A 14,354-nucleotide genomic window follows, 5' to 3' on the forward strand; every position below is an offset into this window, starting at 1 on the left:
ATAAAGGTCACTAGATTCAATAAAACCTTTAAAAAACAGGAAAATGTGGCTCAGAGATCAACCAACCTCTTCCATTCATTAACAGGTTTTTCCATTTCTACCCGAGAAATTGCTTCCTCCAACATGTATCATTTGTTTTCTCAAAACGAGGCTCTGTGCCACGCTCTTGTGTGCAAACACCGCAATCACTCTGAGTGGAGGGGGCGCTTCCAGCTGAGCCACTCTGCATTTAAAGCTAGCAGCCAAATGCTTCTCATACGAAAAGCGGCTCTGCAAAAAAACCCTCTCAGTTTGAATGCAAAAATCTTAGTGTTCACCCGCTGGGTCTGTCTTCCTATTGGCACAATATTTTGGCCCCCATTGTAGCCTAAAGTAAACCATTTTGTACCATCCCTCCCTTCGCTTCTCAAAGCATTTATCCCCATGTCAGTTCCCCTCATCATAAACCAGCACATACAGAGGAATTATTTTGGTTCCCAGTGGGTGTGTGGGCTATTTAAACGCCCTGACTCAGAGATTTAAAATGTCATTTAAAACCCATTCACTGCTGTTAAGGCCTGCTTTATTTAATTTTTTTTTCAGTGTGAGACTACAAGGTCAGTTTCCACCAACAGCTGATGAGCGATCAATACAAGATTTGAATTTAAAGAGCCAGGATCCCGGGGGGGTGGTCAGTTGCTGGTGCAAGGCGTAACCACGAAAAGGGTGGGGGTTGTGAAGTAAGCCTAGGGGCTAAACACAAACCTATATCCCTCTAGCCACCCTCCATCCCCACCTTCCACTCCACCTCCCTAAGCTTGGTTAACTCTCAAGACCATGATTAATTCATGGTGGATTACAGTCTGGAGGCAGGGGAGAAAACTGGGATTGCAAATGGTCCTGGCTGCATGCACAGGGTTAGGGAGATAAAGACTTCCCAAAATTCATGCCACAATCCGACTTGCTTTCGCTACATATATGAATATTTTTTTTTCTCGACCCTCCTGCAAAAGATCACGACAGAGTGTTTGGGGTTCTTGATTATTATGGCATCTATTTTCACCCCAAAAATACGTCCGTAAAAATACCCTGAGCCACTGTAATGTGCTCCACGAACAGAGAGCTGCAGGGAATTATAACCCACGCATAGCAAGCAGTAGAGCTGTGGTCACGGCAATTTCCACATTGTCCTTCACAGTTACACAGCTAACTACTTATACTTACTGGACGACCTCAAAGAAGTAAATGGAAGAATGGGAGAGTGGTGCCAACACAGTAGAGAAGAATTTGTATCAAGTTAAGTTGTGGAGTTACACCCCCTTGTGTTTGCCACAAATAATTTCTTTGGCTTGGAAAAAATTTCAAATCACCTAAAAAAAATTTGCAAGAACTGGTGCAACAACTTCCAAGCTGGCAGATTACCATCACGAATCTCCTACAATGCATGCATCTCCACTACCCCATCAGACACAGGCTTCTGCGTTCTCCTTTTTTCCCATCATTTTGCAGTACACGCTTTTTTATTTACACTGAAGTGTTTTTGAATCCCTCTAATCAGAGCTGACAAATGTTTGCCACCATCCCTGCAGAGGCCAGTTATTTCACACATAAGCTGAATGCTTACAGCAATTTATGTATGAAAATGAAAATAATGAATTTAAAGATGTTGACCAAGAGGATTAACAGTGAACATCTGCATCGGCTCTGCAGTAATGTGACAATAAAGTGAGGGAAAACTACTCCTGAGAAAATACCTAAAAATGCATTCTGTATGTTTTCTAGTTTATTAGCAATACAATTCTGTCAACATGTTAAATTTATACAGTGAATGGTCTAATATGCACTGGAGGTCACATAAGCTTCGGTTTATTGAAACAATAAAAGACATATCATGAGGGCTTCATATTCAAAGAGATGTAGCAACTGACAGCTGCATATTTGACCATCAATTTTTAATAGTTTGGATTTTTCTTCTTTGATGACACAAAAATAAAACCTAGGTATGTTTATATTAACACTGTATTGTCAGCAGACTAAAAATAATTCAAAGTCAATTTCTCCTCTTTAACACTTAGAATTTGTCCCAACACAAACTGTGACAAGTGCAAAGCACTTTCACCGTATTTGTGCTATTATTTAGAATTTGGAAAATGTCTACTTTTCTTTAGTTTTTATTGTACTTTTTTTCCTTTTTCTGTAAACAACATCTTGTACAAACTAGCACAGTGAAGCACAACCCCAGCAAATGGATTTTTATCTCCATACAATATAAATGAAATCAATACAAAAGTTTGGTTGGTTGCTTGGAACATTTTTATAATGATCAAGAGGTTCTAAAACGCGTGTCGAGACTTCTGGACTCCTGAATTTCTTAGATTACGTAAACAGTTGACTGTTTGAAGTCCTACTTAGAACCCCAGTAGAGCATTTTTTAGAAGGTAGACTTCATTTCAATATTTCAAGTTCATCTCCATTTTAAATAAAGGGCTTGCAGTCCACTGGGGTGTTGAACTAGTTTTACTGCATTTTGAAGGCAGCAGTCCTCAGATTTGGTGGAATTAGTGAAATTAAAACAAACACAGAGACCTTTTGCAGAGAATAAACTGAAGTGTTCCCTGGCCTTCAGCAATGCTTTGTGAAAAGATCAGTATGGCAGAGCCTTGAGAGGCCGAGAGGTTTCAGGAGTGTGTTTATATGCAGGGACACAATCAGAGTGTCTCTGACACAGTCTGAATGCCACTTAGGCAGGTCAGCGACCCTCAGTCCCTTCCTTCTCTGTGTAAAGCTATCCAAGTCTTTGACAGTAGCAAAACATGTTTTCATGTCTGAGACCTACAACAGAAGTTTTTTCAAAAACGGCTGTGTTGTTTGTCTCTTTTTCAACGCACTTGTAAGTGTGAAGGGATTTGGTTGCAGGAGGCCACTGACAGGAAACAGCAGGGGCAACAGGGCATCCTGTGGGTCCAAATAAAGCAGGACTGGGGCTGTTTATCAGTCCTGGCCAGTTATTTTTTTTTCTTTTGTAAATAAGGTTTTCTGGATGATATAGCATGGGTGATGGATTAAACGAAAAAAGCCATTGAACCACCCACACACATACAATAATGAACACAATGTTTTTAGCACAATTTTATGAGTCATCAGTTTTTCAAGAAAAAAAATATGAATAAAATGAGAAAATGCAACATAAATAAATAAATATATTTAAAAAAAAAAACAGTCTATAAAGTTGCCCCAACCCTGTCATTTTCCTGGACCCTGCTCTTAGGGTCCACAATAACATCCTCCATCTGTGAATGTCTGGCTTTTAGTCCTCTGTGCCAGAAAGCTACCACACAGTGCCCTCGTTCATTTCTGAGGCTTGGTGAGACAGGTGGTTGTTGTATCCGCTGCCATTTAGTGACAGTGAGGTAAAGGGCGGACTAGGGCCAAACACTTCAGAAGAGATGCTGTGCAAGGGCCCTGGGATGCCAGGCTCTGGGCTGGGAGAGTCCCCTGGGTGGTGAGACATGATATCAGAGAAGCGTTGTACGTCACTGGAAGGGTGGTGGCCCGGCAGGGGGTGGTCCATACCCCCGAGAGGGGTGCCTGTGGGGCCCGAGGAGGGGACGAAGGGAAGATCAACTGGTGTCTGGGCCTGTGACGATGGAGGGCCCTGAGGGAAAAAGTCGTAGTTCCCTCCCGGGCCGTAGTACTCACTTTGATAATCTACAGATCCAAGAGCAGAGAAAAATAAAAATCAGCATCAGCTCTGATGAAACAATGTGAGAGCAGAAATGAGTTCAGGAAGCCTGAGAAACTTATTGAACAGACATCGCCTGATTTCTATGAAAGACAGAGAGGGAGAGACCCTCGCTATGCTGCATTAGTCACAGACCATGTTGTACTTAAATCAAAACTGCAATTGGGTGGTGAGAACATAGGGAGAAAATTAATTAAAATGGGGGCCATTTCATCAGTGGTTCTACCTACTGAGATTAACTTTTTTTTAACTCAAAAGAATAATACAGAACCCTTTTTTCAGCAAGAAGAAAAGAGAAAATTATCTGATACTTCAGAGCTCTAGAAAATAAAAAGAAACTATTTTTATCAAATAGTTTTGCTGTAAATGAGCTTTTCTTCTGTGAATACATCAACTTCCCTGGAATAAAACAAATGCTTTTATTTTCAAACTTTCTAATGCTAAAGCACAGGTTCGGCTAAAATAATAAAATCATTGCAATATTTTTGATCTGGTTGTTTGAAATATCATTTGTAAGGGATTTATGGATTAATGTAAAGTTCTTTTGTGAATACTGTTGCAGACACGTTTACCCAGTTGCGTTTTTGTGTCTATTTTCTTTGTACAGAGCAGAAAAAAAACCAAAAAAGGAATCTACACAGAATTTAATGGAAAAAAAAACAAAAAAACAATTTCTAGTCTTTGATTAAGAACCGCTTGACTGAAACTTCGACTGTAAAATGTATCCAAATTTGATCTAATTCACTAAATGAAATATCAGTTTTGCTTTGCACTTAATCCGTACCTCCATAATAGGAGAAGGGCCCGTTGGGGATGAGCTCACCAGGCTCCAGTCGGTCCACCAACGTCCTCATCCGCCTCGGGCTCCGGAAGAACGCGTGTCTCCGCGCGCCTAACGCGCTCAGCTGCTTCATACGCCTCTCTTTGGAACGTCGGTTCTGGAACCAGACCTGCACGTGAACACGAAGATACAGCCGTTACGTCCCGCTACAAGGCTGCTGCTGCTGCTGCTGCTGCAGCAGCTGCTGCAGCTCATGCATGGCATCATTTTGGTTTTAGGTCAATATTTTGTGCAAGAGAAATGAGAGATGTGGAGGAGGGCGGAGAGGTTGCTGTGAATAATATATCTAATCGAACATAAATTTGATTTTCTTTTTTTGTAAATATGTTGCGCAAATAATAGTTAGTGTGCAAATATGTCCGCGTTAAAAGCAAAGAGTAAACAAGCTCTGTGTTTGTTTTGGCACCTGCTCCGCCGCCGCTTCACTAACTGCGCTCTTTGTGTGTTTTGCAGCATGCGTGATGATCTGATACATTAAATCCTCGAGGCTCTGTGGTGATGGGGACTGCGGCCAATTATCCGCACAGGACTCAGAGTCACATCTAACCTGCCTAATGATCTTTTAACCCCCCATTTACTCCGACTGAAGGCGACAGCGGGGGGACTGCAAATCTCCAATTAATACTTAATAGGAGGGTTGTTACCGATATATTACTGGGTTATCATTTTATAATCTATAGAGCAGCTTCCTTTAATTATGCTTCACCCTGCACACCTACTCCGGATCCCCTCTCGCTTCCACATTTTACAAAACCGTTTTACTACTTTATGCTCTGATCAAAGCCCTGTAAGCTCCCAAGGTCTACCTCACAATATAATAATAATAATAATAATAATAATAATAATAATAATAATAATAATAATAATAATAATAATAATAATAATAATATAATAATAATAATTTTACGTTTTTTAATTCATGAGTGTAAAACTTAAAAGAAGCGCACAATGCCTTGCTTTACTGTATTTTACTGCTGCAGCTGCCGACAGATGAATTATGATTATAACACTGCTAATTTTCTGTCGGCCCTTGTATAACTCCGGGTTATGAGGAGACCGTCTTGAAGACTCTTGAAACAGATTTGCGCTTTTCCACTTGGCTGGAGAGGCTCCCAGCATGGCTAAACGTGGCTGCAAAGCGTGATGGCTGCGCTGTGCCAGAACACCCAGCACTCCCAGCAGCCGGCACCAGTTGGCGGCTTTCGCCCCGTTGCGCGGGGCCAACAAACAGAAACCTCCCCTATAAATTAGCCCATTTCCAAATGAAGCTGACTATTTGAGCCAATGTTCAGTTCTAATGAGTTCAACGTGAGCGCGGTGTTTGCAGGGAGGAGGTCTCTCTTAACGAGGGGTGAAGGAGGTGAGAGGTCTGCGGAGGGGAGCAGAGGGCCCCTCCGGGATCAGTCCTGTCCCACCATCGCAGACTGGTAGCTTGGCAAAGATTCTTTTTTTAATAAAATGCAATCTGTTACTTCACACCTATTAGGTTTATCGCTGCCTGACACCATTTAGTAAAGAGAAGGTGTGAGGGTCACCTCTGCTCACGTTCAGGTGTCCCGTGAGTGTGGTGTTCAGTGAGTTCAGGGATGTTTTGGAACCATTAGGAATCCTGATTTTTAGTTTTATTTTCTTTGAACGCAAATACCCGACGCTCCTCCTACCTGGATGACCCTCATGTTGAGGCCGGTCTCCTGAGCCAGCTGCTCCCGGATGTGTCGGGTGGGTTTCGGGGTGGCAGCGAACGCCGCCTTCAGGGTCTCAAGCTGCTTGGCCTTGATGGTGGTCCGAGGGCCGCGCCGCTTTCCGCCCAGGTTCTGGTCGTCGTTCTCGTTGTTGACCGTCTCCTTGTCGGAGAGGGCTGCCATCTCCGTGTCTTTTAGGACAACGTCGTCCTGGAGCTGGTCCTGAGAGTCCGGAGATAAACTGGGATCGCTGCATGCCGTTACTACAGTGGAAACAGGACAGGACGGGACGGGACGGGAGGACTGTCACTGGTGACATACTGGTCAGTAGAAGGTGGCTGACCAGAGATCCCTGGGACAAACACGCAACCTTACAGCAGGCCAAACGACTGTCTGTTTTCACATTGTTCCCAAAATGTTTTACAGCAAAAATATCTAGAATTCTAATTTAAACATCTGACATGAGGTTTTCTGAACACCTGAGAAACACCCAAACTGATCCAGAAAACACCGAGCTGCGGATAAACACCACCACCAATAATAATAATAATAATAATAATAATAATAATAATAATAATAATAATAATAGCGGTAGAGTCATCAACTCTCCGGGGTTGTTTGGGCGTCGTCTAATCCCTGGTCTTTCACATAAAAACGTTAATGTGAAGCTGAACTCATCATCATCATCATCATCATCATCATCATCATCATCATCATCATCATCATCATTTACTCCAATTCAAATCCACAGTCATTCATTTATTTGCGTAAAAGACGATGTGCGCGCGCACATGCAGACAGAGATGCTCGCCCACGACAGCCACCGTACCTGAGAGGAGGTTCGTGTCTTTCACACTCATGTTACTGAGGTAATCGTCCTTACAAACAAATTTGTTCTCGTCTATGATGTAGAGCTCTTCTCCAGTGGAGAGCTGCTTATTGCACATCATGCAGGTGAAACAGTTGAGGTGGAACACCTTGCTCCGGGCCCTCCGGACCAGGTCGTTCGGAGAGATTCCTTGCGAGCAGCCGCCACATTTGGTACCGAACCGCCTGCAGGAGGAGAAACAACCAGATGTGGTTACAGCCGCAGTTAATTAGTCGTTTTCCTTTCCTTTTTTTTTTCGTTTAAACGGTTTAAGATTTTTGACAGCTTGAGAACTGCAGGTTTTACGAGGGCTGATTAAATGCAATTAATGTCAACACTTGTGTCCACACACAACCTTTACCTAAAAAAAAGAAAAAGAAAATGAAATGGAAAATAAATGAAATGAAATAAAGTTAAAAATTAGAACAGATGCTGATGAATTTATTGTCGGCGAAACAGGAATTATTATATTAGATAATTTCAGGACGTTTTAAAGTAGATATACAATTGTGATTTCAGGGTTGTACATGGGGCTTTTAAAAAATAATTCCTTTAGAACTCAGTCAACCAAGGACAAAAGGAATGTAGTAGAAACGAAGCCACGACCATTCAGAGAACGACTAGTTAATCACTATTTATCAATAATGAAATGCAACCTTATGCAGAATTTATCTCTCACCTCTAACCATGTTTCTACTTCTATAATAATAATAATAATAATAATAATAATAATAATAATAATAATAGTAGCTATTATTATTAGTAGTAGTATTAGTATTATTTTTATTAAAATAATAATTGTAAAAATAACTATTATCATTATTAGCGATAATATCAAAATTATTAATAATATTTGAGCAATAGTTTATTTTCAGAGAATTTCATCGTTTTCTTTCATTTTCAACCATCTTTAAATCTTCCCACATGTTGAAAGCTTCCTTCTGTCCTGCATCGCTTCTTCTTCGCATCCTTCAGTAAAGTCGTGTTTTCCTTTAACGCTCACTTGCTCTGAATAAATGGACACGCTGGTTCAAAAGGATGATAAAGGGGGGAACCTGCCACAGCCAGAGCTCTCCCCGTTCTACTTTGTATATTGGCTGCTGTGTTGACAAAGTGTCTGTGGACTTGATCTTCTCGACCAGTTCACTATTCAAATCCACTTATCACGTCCTCCTCAGTCGGACTGGGCAAACAGCGCGGGCCAGCGGGTTGGCCCAGCCCGGGTTTGATCCGGCGCTCTGTCCTCGATGTTAGAAAAAATACACCCAGGTGTGATTTCCTCGCTTCCCCCGACAAATCGCCCCCTGTTTTCACGCTTCACCTCGCCGAGAGAGAGGCGCACACGCGTTGGATGCTCGTCCTGTCCTTTTGTTTTTGTTTCCCATTGAATTCCAAATAAGCTTTTCATTAATCACACGCTAATCAAAGCCCGTCGTCTCCGGGTGCTGAGTGTGACTTTGTCGTTTTTGAGTAAAATGAGAAAACAAATACACCCTGCTTTAAAAAAATATCTGTTGCATTTGAGGCTGTTATTTGAGTTGACCTTTACCCCCTCTCTGTTCTTATTTTATTTCAACCTGCTTGCATTTTTTTGTATGTTTTGTTGTTTTTTTTTTGTAGTTGACCGTTTTAAATGTATGTCCCCCCCAAAAAAAAAAAAATACTGTACATACATATACAAACTTTAAAATATCCCTATTAATATTTATAATTCAGAGCGTTTCTATTGACTTTAGGGACATCTTTCACTATTTATCCTGAATCTGAATTTTCTGAATTAATATCCATAGTGTACCTGTTCCTATTTTCCTGCTGTTTCAACACAAGATCTGCTCCCAATAAAAAAACAAACTGGTGCCGGTGAGTTTCTGCAGCATCACCCCGAGGCTTACCTAAAAAAATCGTTTTTGCAGTACAGTCTCCCCTCTCTAGAAAAACACTTCTCGGTCAGATTACATTTGCACTCGCAGCACTGCACGCACTTGACGTGCCAGGCTCTGTCTAGCACGTTGAGCAGGAAGCGGTCCAGGATAGGCCTCTCGCAGCCGGCGCAGTGGACCATGGCTTCGGCTGGGCTCGCGGCAACCCCCCACGAGCGACGCGCACGCACAAACCCAATCACCGGCGCAGGCCGAGCATTGACCGAGTGTTTGAGTTCTGCCTCTGCCGATTCCGCCTCCAGCTCCGGGGTCAGTGTTCGCGGAGAGGCCAGTCGATCAGCTGTCACTACAGATCTCTCCCCGTATGCGTAAAAACAGGCTCCGTCTGAAGAGGAAACACAAGAGCAGAAGGCGCCGAAGGTCCTCAGTGGGATAAACAACTGGGGGATCAGTCCTGTTCGTGGGCCCGAGGCAAAATTCTGAATTCAGGTCTGATACAGATGATAGGCTCAGGAGGCAGCTTGTTCTTCCCGGCGATCTTGGAGGTGATGCATCGGTCAGCACGCGGAGCGGCCGCCGGTCAGGAGCATCTAACGAACCGCTTTCAGATCACAGCTTTCACACAGTAATTCGGTTGGTTTATAACGTGGCGGCGTATCCAGTCTTTCAAACGAGAAGCAAGAAACAAAATCGTAAAGCCAAAAAGAAAAAAAAAGTGAAAAAAAATTAAAAAAAAAGATTTTATCAGAGTGTTTTTCCCCTCCGGCTCTGCGGGCTGATCCTGGAGCTGTGCTGGCGGCGCGATGCTGGGTTGCCCCCTTCAGTCTCCGGTATGGTGCGTGTGCCGGGATGTGCTGGGGTCTCCGGTTCACTGTCTTGCTCCTAAAGCTCCAACACCAGCCTTATTCCAGTCCTCCTGACGTCAGGTGGCAGCCGGACCAATCAGCGCGGAGCCACGCGAGGAGCCATCAAACCTCCCCATCAAAACCCAGCAAGTGCTCTGCCTGCTATTTATGCCGCACACTCAGGACACCAATTGTCAAAAAATTTCCCTGCAAAGTGTCATATGTTAGAGAGGGCGTCTGCAGGAGGCAGCGGCGGCGGCGGCGGCGCGCAGGGAGACTGTTGCTGCAGCGCAGAGCTGCCTTTTGGGCATGACGAGGAGGAATCCGAGCAGGTACACGCGCGCACTTCTCCTTGGGATAAACAGGCTCGAGGCGCAGATTGTAGGCGCGCGCGCTCTCTTCTCTGTTTAGTTTTGGTCGGTGTTGGTGTGTGAGAGCATCCCGAAGGCCCAACGCGGCGGAGCGTCGCCGCTGCACTCTAAACTGTTTGGACTCATCTAAATATTTCCTCTCACAGCAGGAGGCTGCGCACTGCCGAGGGCTCATTTTAGATGATAGCACCATGATGATGATGGTGATGGTGATGATGATGTCTCGTCCCCGGCGATGCCGCGCGCAGCTCTCCCATTTTCTCTCGTGGAAGTGAAAGATTGAAAGGCTCGAAAGTTGACAGCTCTTCCAGGCGATTCTTTACGGGAACTCAATCCACTTCCACCGCAGCGCGGCCCCGCCCCGCCCCGCTCCGCGCTGATAAGTCCCGTCGTTTGATTTTCGGCTGGAAACAACAAAAAGTTGTGATGAAGGTTTGGCTTCAAGATGACAAAGATCTAACAAGAAAGAGGTTGGAAGTTTTTTCTTTCTTTCTTTGTTTTTTTTTTTTTAAACTTTGGTCACTTATCGCGTTGGCTATTGCGGTTCATGTTTGCGTGTTTATTTGCACACTTTTAACTGAAGAATTGCGCATGTGCTGTGGAGGAAAGTCGCCGCAAACTCCCATGCATATGCGCTGCTTCCCATGCAACAGTCCAGCTGACCGCTCCCCCCCCTCCCCCGGATCTCCCAACCAACCAACACCACCTCCCCCATTGGAGAGGAGAACCCCTTCAAGAGAGAGAGAGAGAGAGGGAGAGAGAGAGAGGGAGGGGGGGGAGAGCATAATGTAAACAGGTTTGCTTAGCTCGCTTTCTTTCTTTCTTTCTTTCTTTCTTTCTTTCTTTCTTTCTTTCTTTCTTTCTTTCTTTCTTTCTTTCTTTCTCATAGACCATCTTCTTTCTGTTTTATTCCTACGGAGGAAAAATCATGAACGGGCCACTTGACTGGATGAGATTTTCCAAAAAAGAATCTCCTCATCTTCTGCGCATCTTGTGGACCACAGAGCCTGACTCTGTTGCCACTAAATCCAGATAGAAAAATGACCCAGCCCCCCCCCCCCCCCCCCTCCTCCCGTTTCCCCCCCCCCCCCAAACCCTCCCACCTCCCACCCCCATCTTAACCCCGAATGTAAACAACAAAATGTTGATACTTCCATGTGTGGAAGATGCACTGATAGTGTGTCAGTAGGGATAATCTGTGCCTGATTTAGAAAAAGCTAAGAGGGAAGAAGAACTAGAAGCTGCGGCAAGGCGCGGATTAATCCACCAATGAAAAAGAGGGAGAGAAAAAAATCTAAATAAACTATAATCTTGAACATATCTGCTTCCCTCCAGCCAGAGACACTATTAAATGAAGGGAGAAAATGGTTTGAACCTCACCGATGTAATCCTTTGCTTAGAACAGATTTTTATTCGCACTTTCCTTCTGATGCAGGCGCAAGTTGTAAATTGGAATCATTGCGCTGCAGCCTCTGGGCCCAGTTTAAAGAAAACAAAACTTCTCTCTCTCTCTCTCTCTCTCTCTCTCTCTCTTGTTTTCTTTCAGCCTCTCGCTTTAAACTCGGAATGGTTTGACACAGATCGAGCAACAGATTGAGAAGACAAAATACCCACTAAAGGGAACGAAGAGGAAATCTGAAAATATGTTAATTGATACCCAATACAAGAATATCACAAAATAATAATAACAATAACCTGAATAGATGTATGTTGTTGTTTTCTTCGTTCTCTCTAATAAGAAACTAATTTTAAACGGCCCCAGCAGGTACGGGCTCCTATCGGAGCAGCCCGGAAGACTTGGAGTTTATGAAGTGCAGACCAGTGAGACTCCACTGCGAGATAATTCATGTGAGATAATGAAAGAGGCTGTGGAGATGCATGCAATCTTTCACTGTGATCACGGCTCGTTGATTTGTCTCTCCTCTCCTCTGCAGAGTCAGCTCGGAGTCGCGGGTGTCACCACGCCACGCATGAGGGACGCGGTCCGAGGGAGGAGAGGACAAAACAAGGTTCAGTCCTGAACCGAGCAGGTGACTAGCTGCGTTCTGTGAGCATGTCGAAGGCCTATTCAAAGCCCAGAGCGAGACACAGAGCCGGACGACGGCAGAAGCAGCTGCTCTAGGCCGGGCTACCGAGGGGGGAGACACCGGGTTTAGAGAGAGATGATCATCTGGGACTGGAGCTGCGATCAGCTGAGAGAACCGGGGAGAGGAGGGAGGCAGAGGGTCCACCGGTCCGCTCCCCATTTCTGCTGATATCGATTTCTTCTTTTTTTTTCTTTTCCTTTCTTTTCTTTTCTTTCATTCTTTTTCTTTTTTATTTTGCTTTCTTTCATTTCCTTCTCTTTTCTTCAAATATTTCGCTCAGGCAAACAAAGAGAAATAAAGGATTTTACCCGAAACGGACTTTGATTTCTGACGTTTTCCCCGCTTCAGACTCTGGTTCTGAGCCTTGGAAATGTTTGAAATTTTGTTTATGTAGCCTATTTATTTATTTTTGTCCATGGATCAAAATTTATTCACACTGACTGAACGGAACCAGCAACACTAAGATCTCATAGGCTTTTTTATAAATTGCACGCCGCCTGAGAAGTTCCGCTAAGTGCTTTGAACTGAACTGGGCGGAAGTGGCGCAGTTTAACGGAGTGTTTCCTTTTCGGTTGCGCCAGGCAACACGGTGACATGTTGGCGGTGTAACCCACATGCTTCGGGTTACCCGGGTCAGTGCGTGGTGGTGAGACAAGCCCACTCCCACTCCAGCACGCCGTCAGCCCCAAAACATATTCCGACGTGAACTCGGCGCAGATTATCGAACCAGCACCAACTCTGAGCAAACATTTTTCCAGACTCCCCAACTCCGCTGCGGCCTGTGCTGAGAGAAATCCGATGGGATTTATAGATCATCTCCCTACAGCTGTCGCTTCTCAGCCGGTCAACCCCTGCTGACCCCCCGCCTCCACTATAGATCGACCTCAGCATCGCAAACGCTCCAATATTCGGAGGTTCGATCAGACCCAGAACCATCAGCAGACAGAACCTCGTGCAGCCCGTTTTATTCGGGGTGTTTATAGCTATGTGTGTGTGTGTGTGTGGGGGGGGGGGGGGTGGGGGTGGGGGGGGTGGGGGGGGTGATAGGCTACATCATGTATTAGTGGCTCTGAGCTCGGGAGCAGAAACCCACCGCCGAGACTCTGAGGTCAGTCAGAGAAAAGGGCGCGATCAACATCTCGTTTCCTCCTCTAGGGGGCGAATTCGGTCCGGACAAAGAAAAGGGCGCACAGGCCGTGACACGTTTTATTTTTTTAACATTATGTTTTCATTTGTATTGTATGGCGTCCAAACAGAAACACCGCTGATCCTCAGTGAAGCATTTAGTAAAGAAAAAGCTCAGAGGATCTATGATGATCTACAATGTTCTATTTTAGGAAGCGTTCATAGTTAATATCACAATCCCAATAATAATCTTCACAATTTTTACATTATTATTATTATTATTATTATTATTATTATTATTATTATTATTATTATTATTATTATTATTATTATTGTTGTTGTTGTTGTTGTTGTTGTTGTTGCCACCATCATCATTGTTATTACTTTATATGCCTATGTTGAATGAAAAACTTTTTTCTACCCCGCAATAGGTTACATAAATAAAAAATAAAAATAATAAAAAAATGGAACATTGGTTTTCCTTGATTAGTCCGAAAAAAAAAACGAGTTTTCTGTGAAGATGCTGCAGAATCAGCCTCACTGAGAGATTATCCTGCACACTGGGCCTGGAGCAGCCTGTAAAGCAGTTCCCCTAGTTTAGATTAATGGTACTGCGCGATTATTCTGCAGTCGGGGTGAAAGGGCTGGGATCACTAATGATTATAATATAATGTGTGGCGATAACCACTCCCTTTGAGATATTATCGCCCGCTGGCCAATGCTCAGGGGACGAGCTGCATGGCTGCAGAGCGCCTGATAGCTGCTGCCGCTCCGGCTGCTGCAGCAGCGGATTTTCAGAATGAGGGGGGAAAAGCGTGGAAAGCGGAGTGCTGGCTGCTGATACATGCATTAAAATATGGAGAGGAGAAAGCTGGGCGCTCATTTATTGGCCCTTTTTGTTTCCCTTGTCTGTTTCCTGGAAATTATAACGCCA

The 14,354-nt window shown here is 44.1% G+C and overlaps 1 protein-coding gene and 1 long non-coding RNA gene across 4 annotated transcripts; one reads left to right on the top strand and one right to left on the bottom strand.

Annotated features, from left to right (window-relative positions):
• Nucleotides 1-1,829: 1,829 nt before the first annotated feature.
• lhx1a (LIM homeobox 1a) lies at nucleotides 1,830-9,955 on the bottom strand. Of its 2 annotated transcripts, none has more exons than XM_055045677.1 (5): nucleotides 9,005-9,955; nucleotides 7,074-7,297; nucleotides 6,224-6,507; nucleotides 4,545-4,671; nucleotides 1,830-3,687 (listed from the first exon to the last, which is right to left on the bottom strand). In XM_055045677.1, the coding sequence occupies exons 1-5, from the start codon at nucleotides 9,172-9,174 to the stop codon at nucleotides 3,308-3,310; spliced, it is 1,185 nt and encodes a 394-aa protein (XP_054901652.1). In that variant the 5' UTR covers nucleotides 9,175-9,955; the 3' UTR covers nucleotides 1,830-3,307. The 2 variants fall into 2 exon arrangements, with proteins under 2 accessions (XP_054901652.1, XP_054901651.1); XM_055045676.1 differs by having other exon boundaries at nucleotides 4,506-4,671; nucleotides 9,005-9,953.
• A 68-nt stretch (nucleotides 9,956-10,023) lies between these two features.
• On the top strand, nucleotides 10,024-13,285 carry LOC129369739 (uncharacterized). Of its 2 annotated transcripts, none has more exons than XR_008606975.1 (3): nucleotides 10,024-10,678; nucleotides 11,971-12,056; nucleotides 12,143-13,285. It is a non-coding gene; the product is annotated as an uncharacterized LOC129369739 (long non-coding RNA). The 2 variants fall into 2 exon arrangements; XR_008606974.1 differs by having other exon boundaries at nucleotides 11,974-12,056.
• The last annotated feature ends 1,069 nt before the right edge of the window (nucleotides 13,286-14,354 follow it).

This window comes from Poeciliopsis prolifica, unplaced genomic scaffold (assembly GCF_027474105.1).
Source record: "Poeciliopsis prolifica strain line A6 unplaced genomic scaffold, Auburn_PproV2 SCAFFOLD022, whole genome shotgun sequence".
NCBI classification, from domain to species: domain Eukaryota; kingdom Metazoa; phylum Chordata; class Actinopteri; order Cyprinodontiformes; family Poeciliidae; genus Poeciliopsis; species Poeciliopsis prolifica.

Coding starts and splice junctions, on each gene's coding strand:
- lhx1a (XM_055045676.1), bottom strand. CDS start 9,174: ATGGTCCACTGCGCCGGCTGCGAGAGGCCTATCCTGGACCGCTTCCTG. Junction 7,298..9,004: donor TGCAAAAACGATTTTTTTAG/GTAAGCCTCGGG, acceptor CTCCTCCTGCAG/GCGGTTCGGTACCAAATGTG. Junction 6,508..7,073: donor AGACACGAACCTCCTCTCAG/GTACGGTGGCTG, acceptor TTTCCACTGTAG/TAACGGCATGCAGCGATCCC.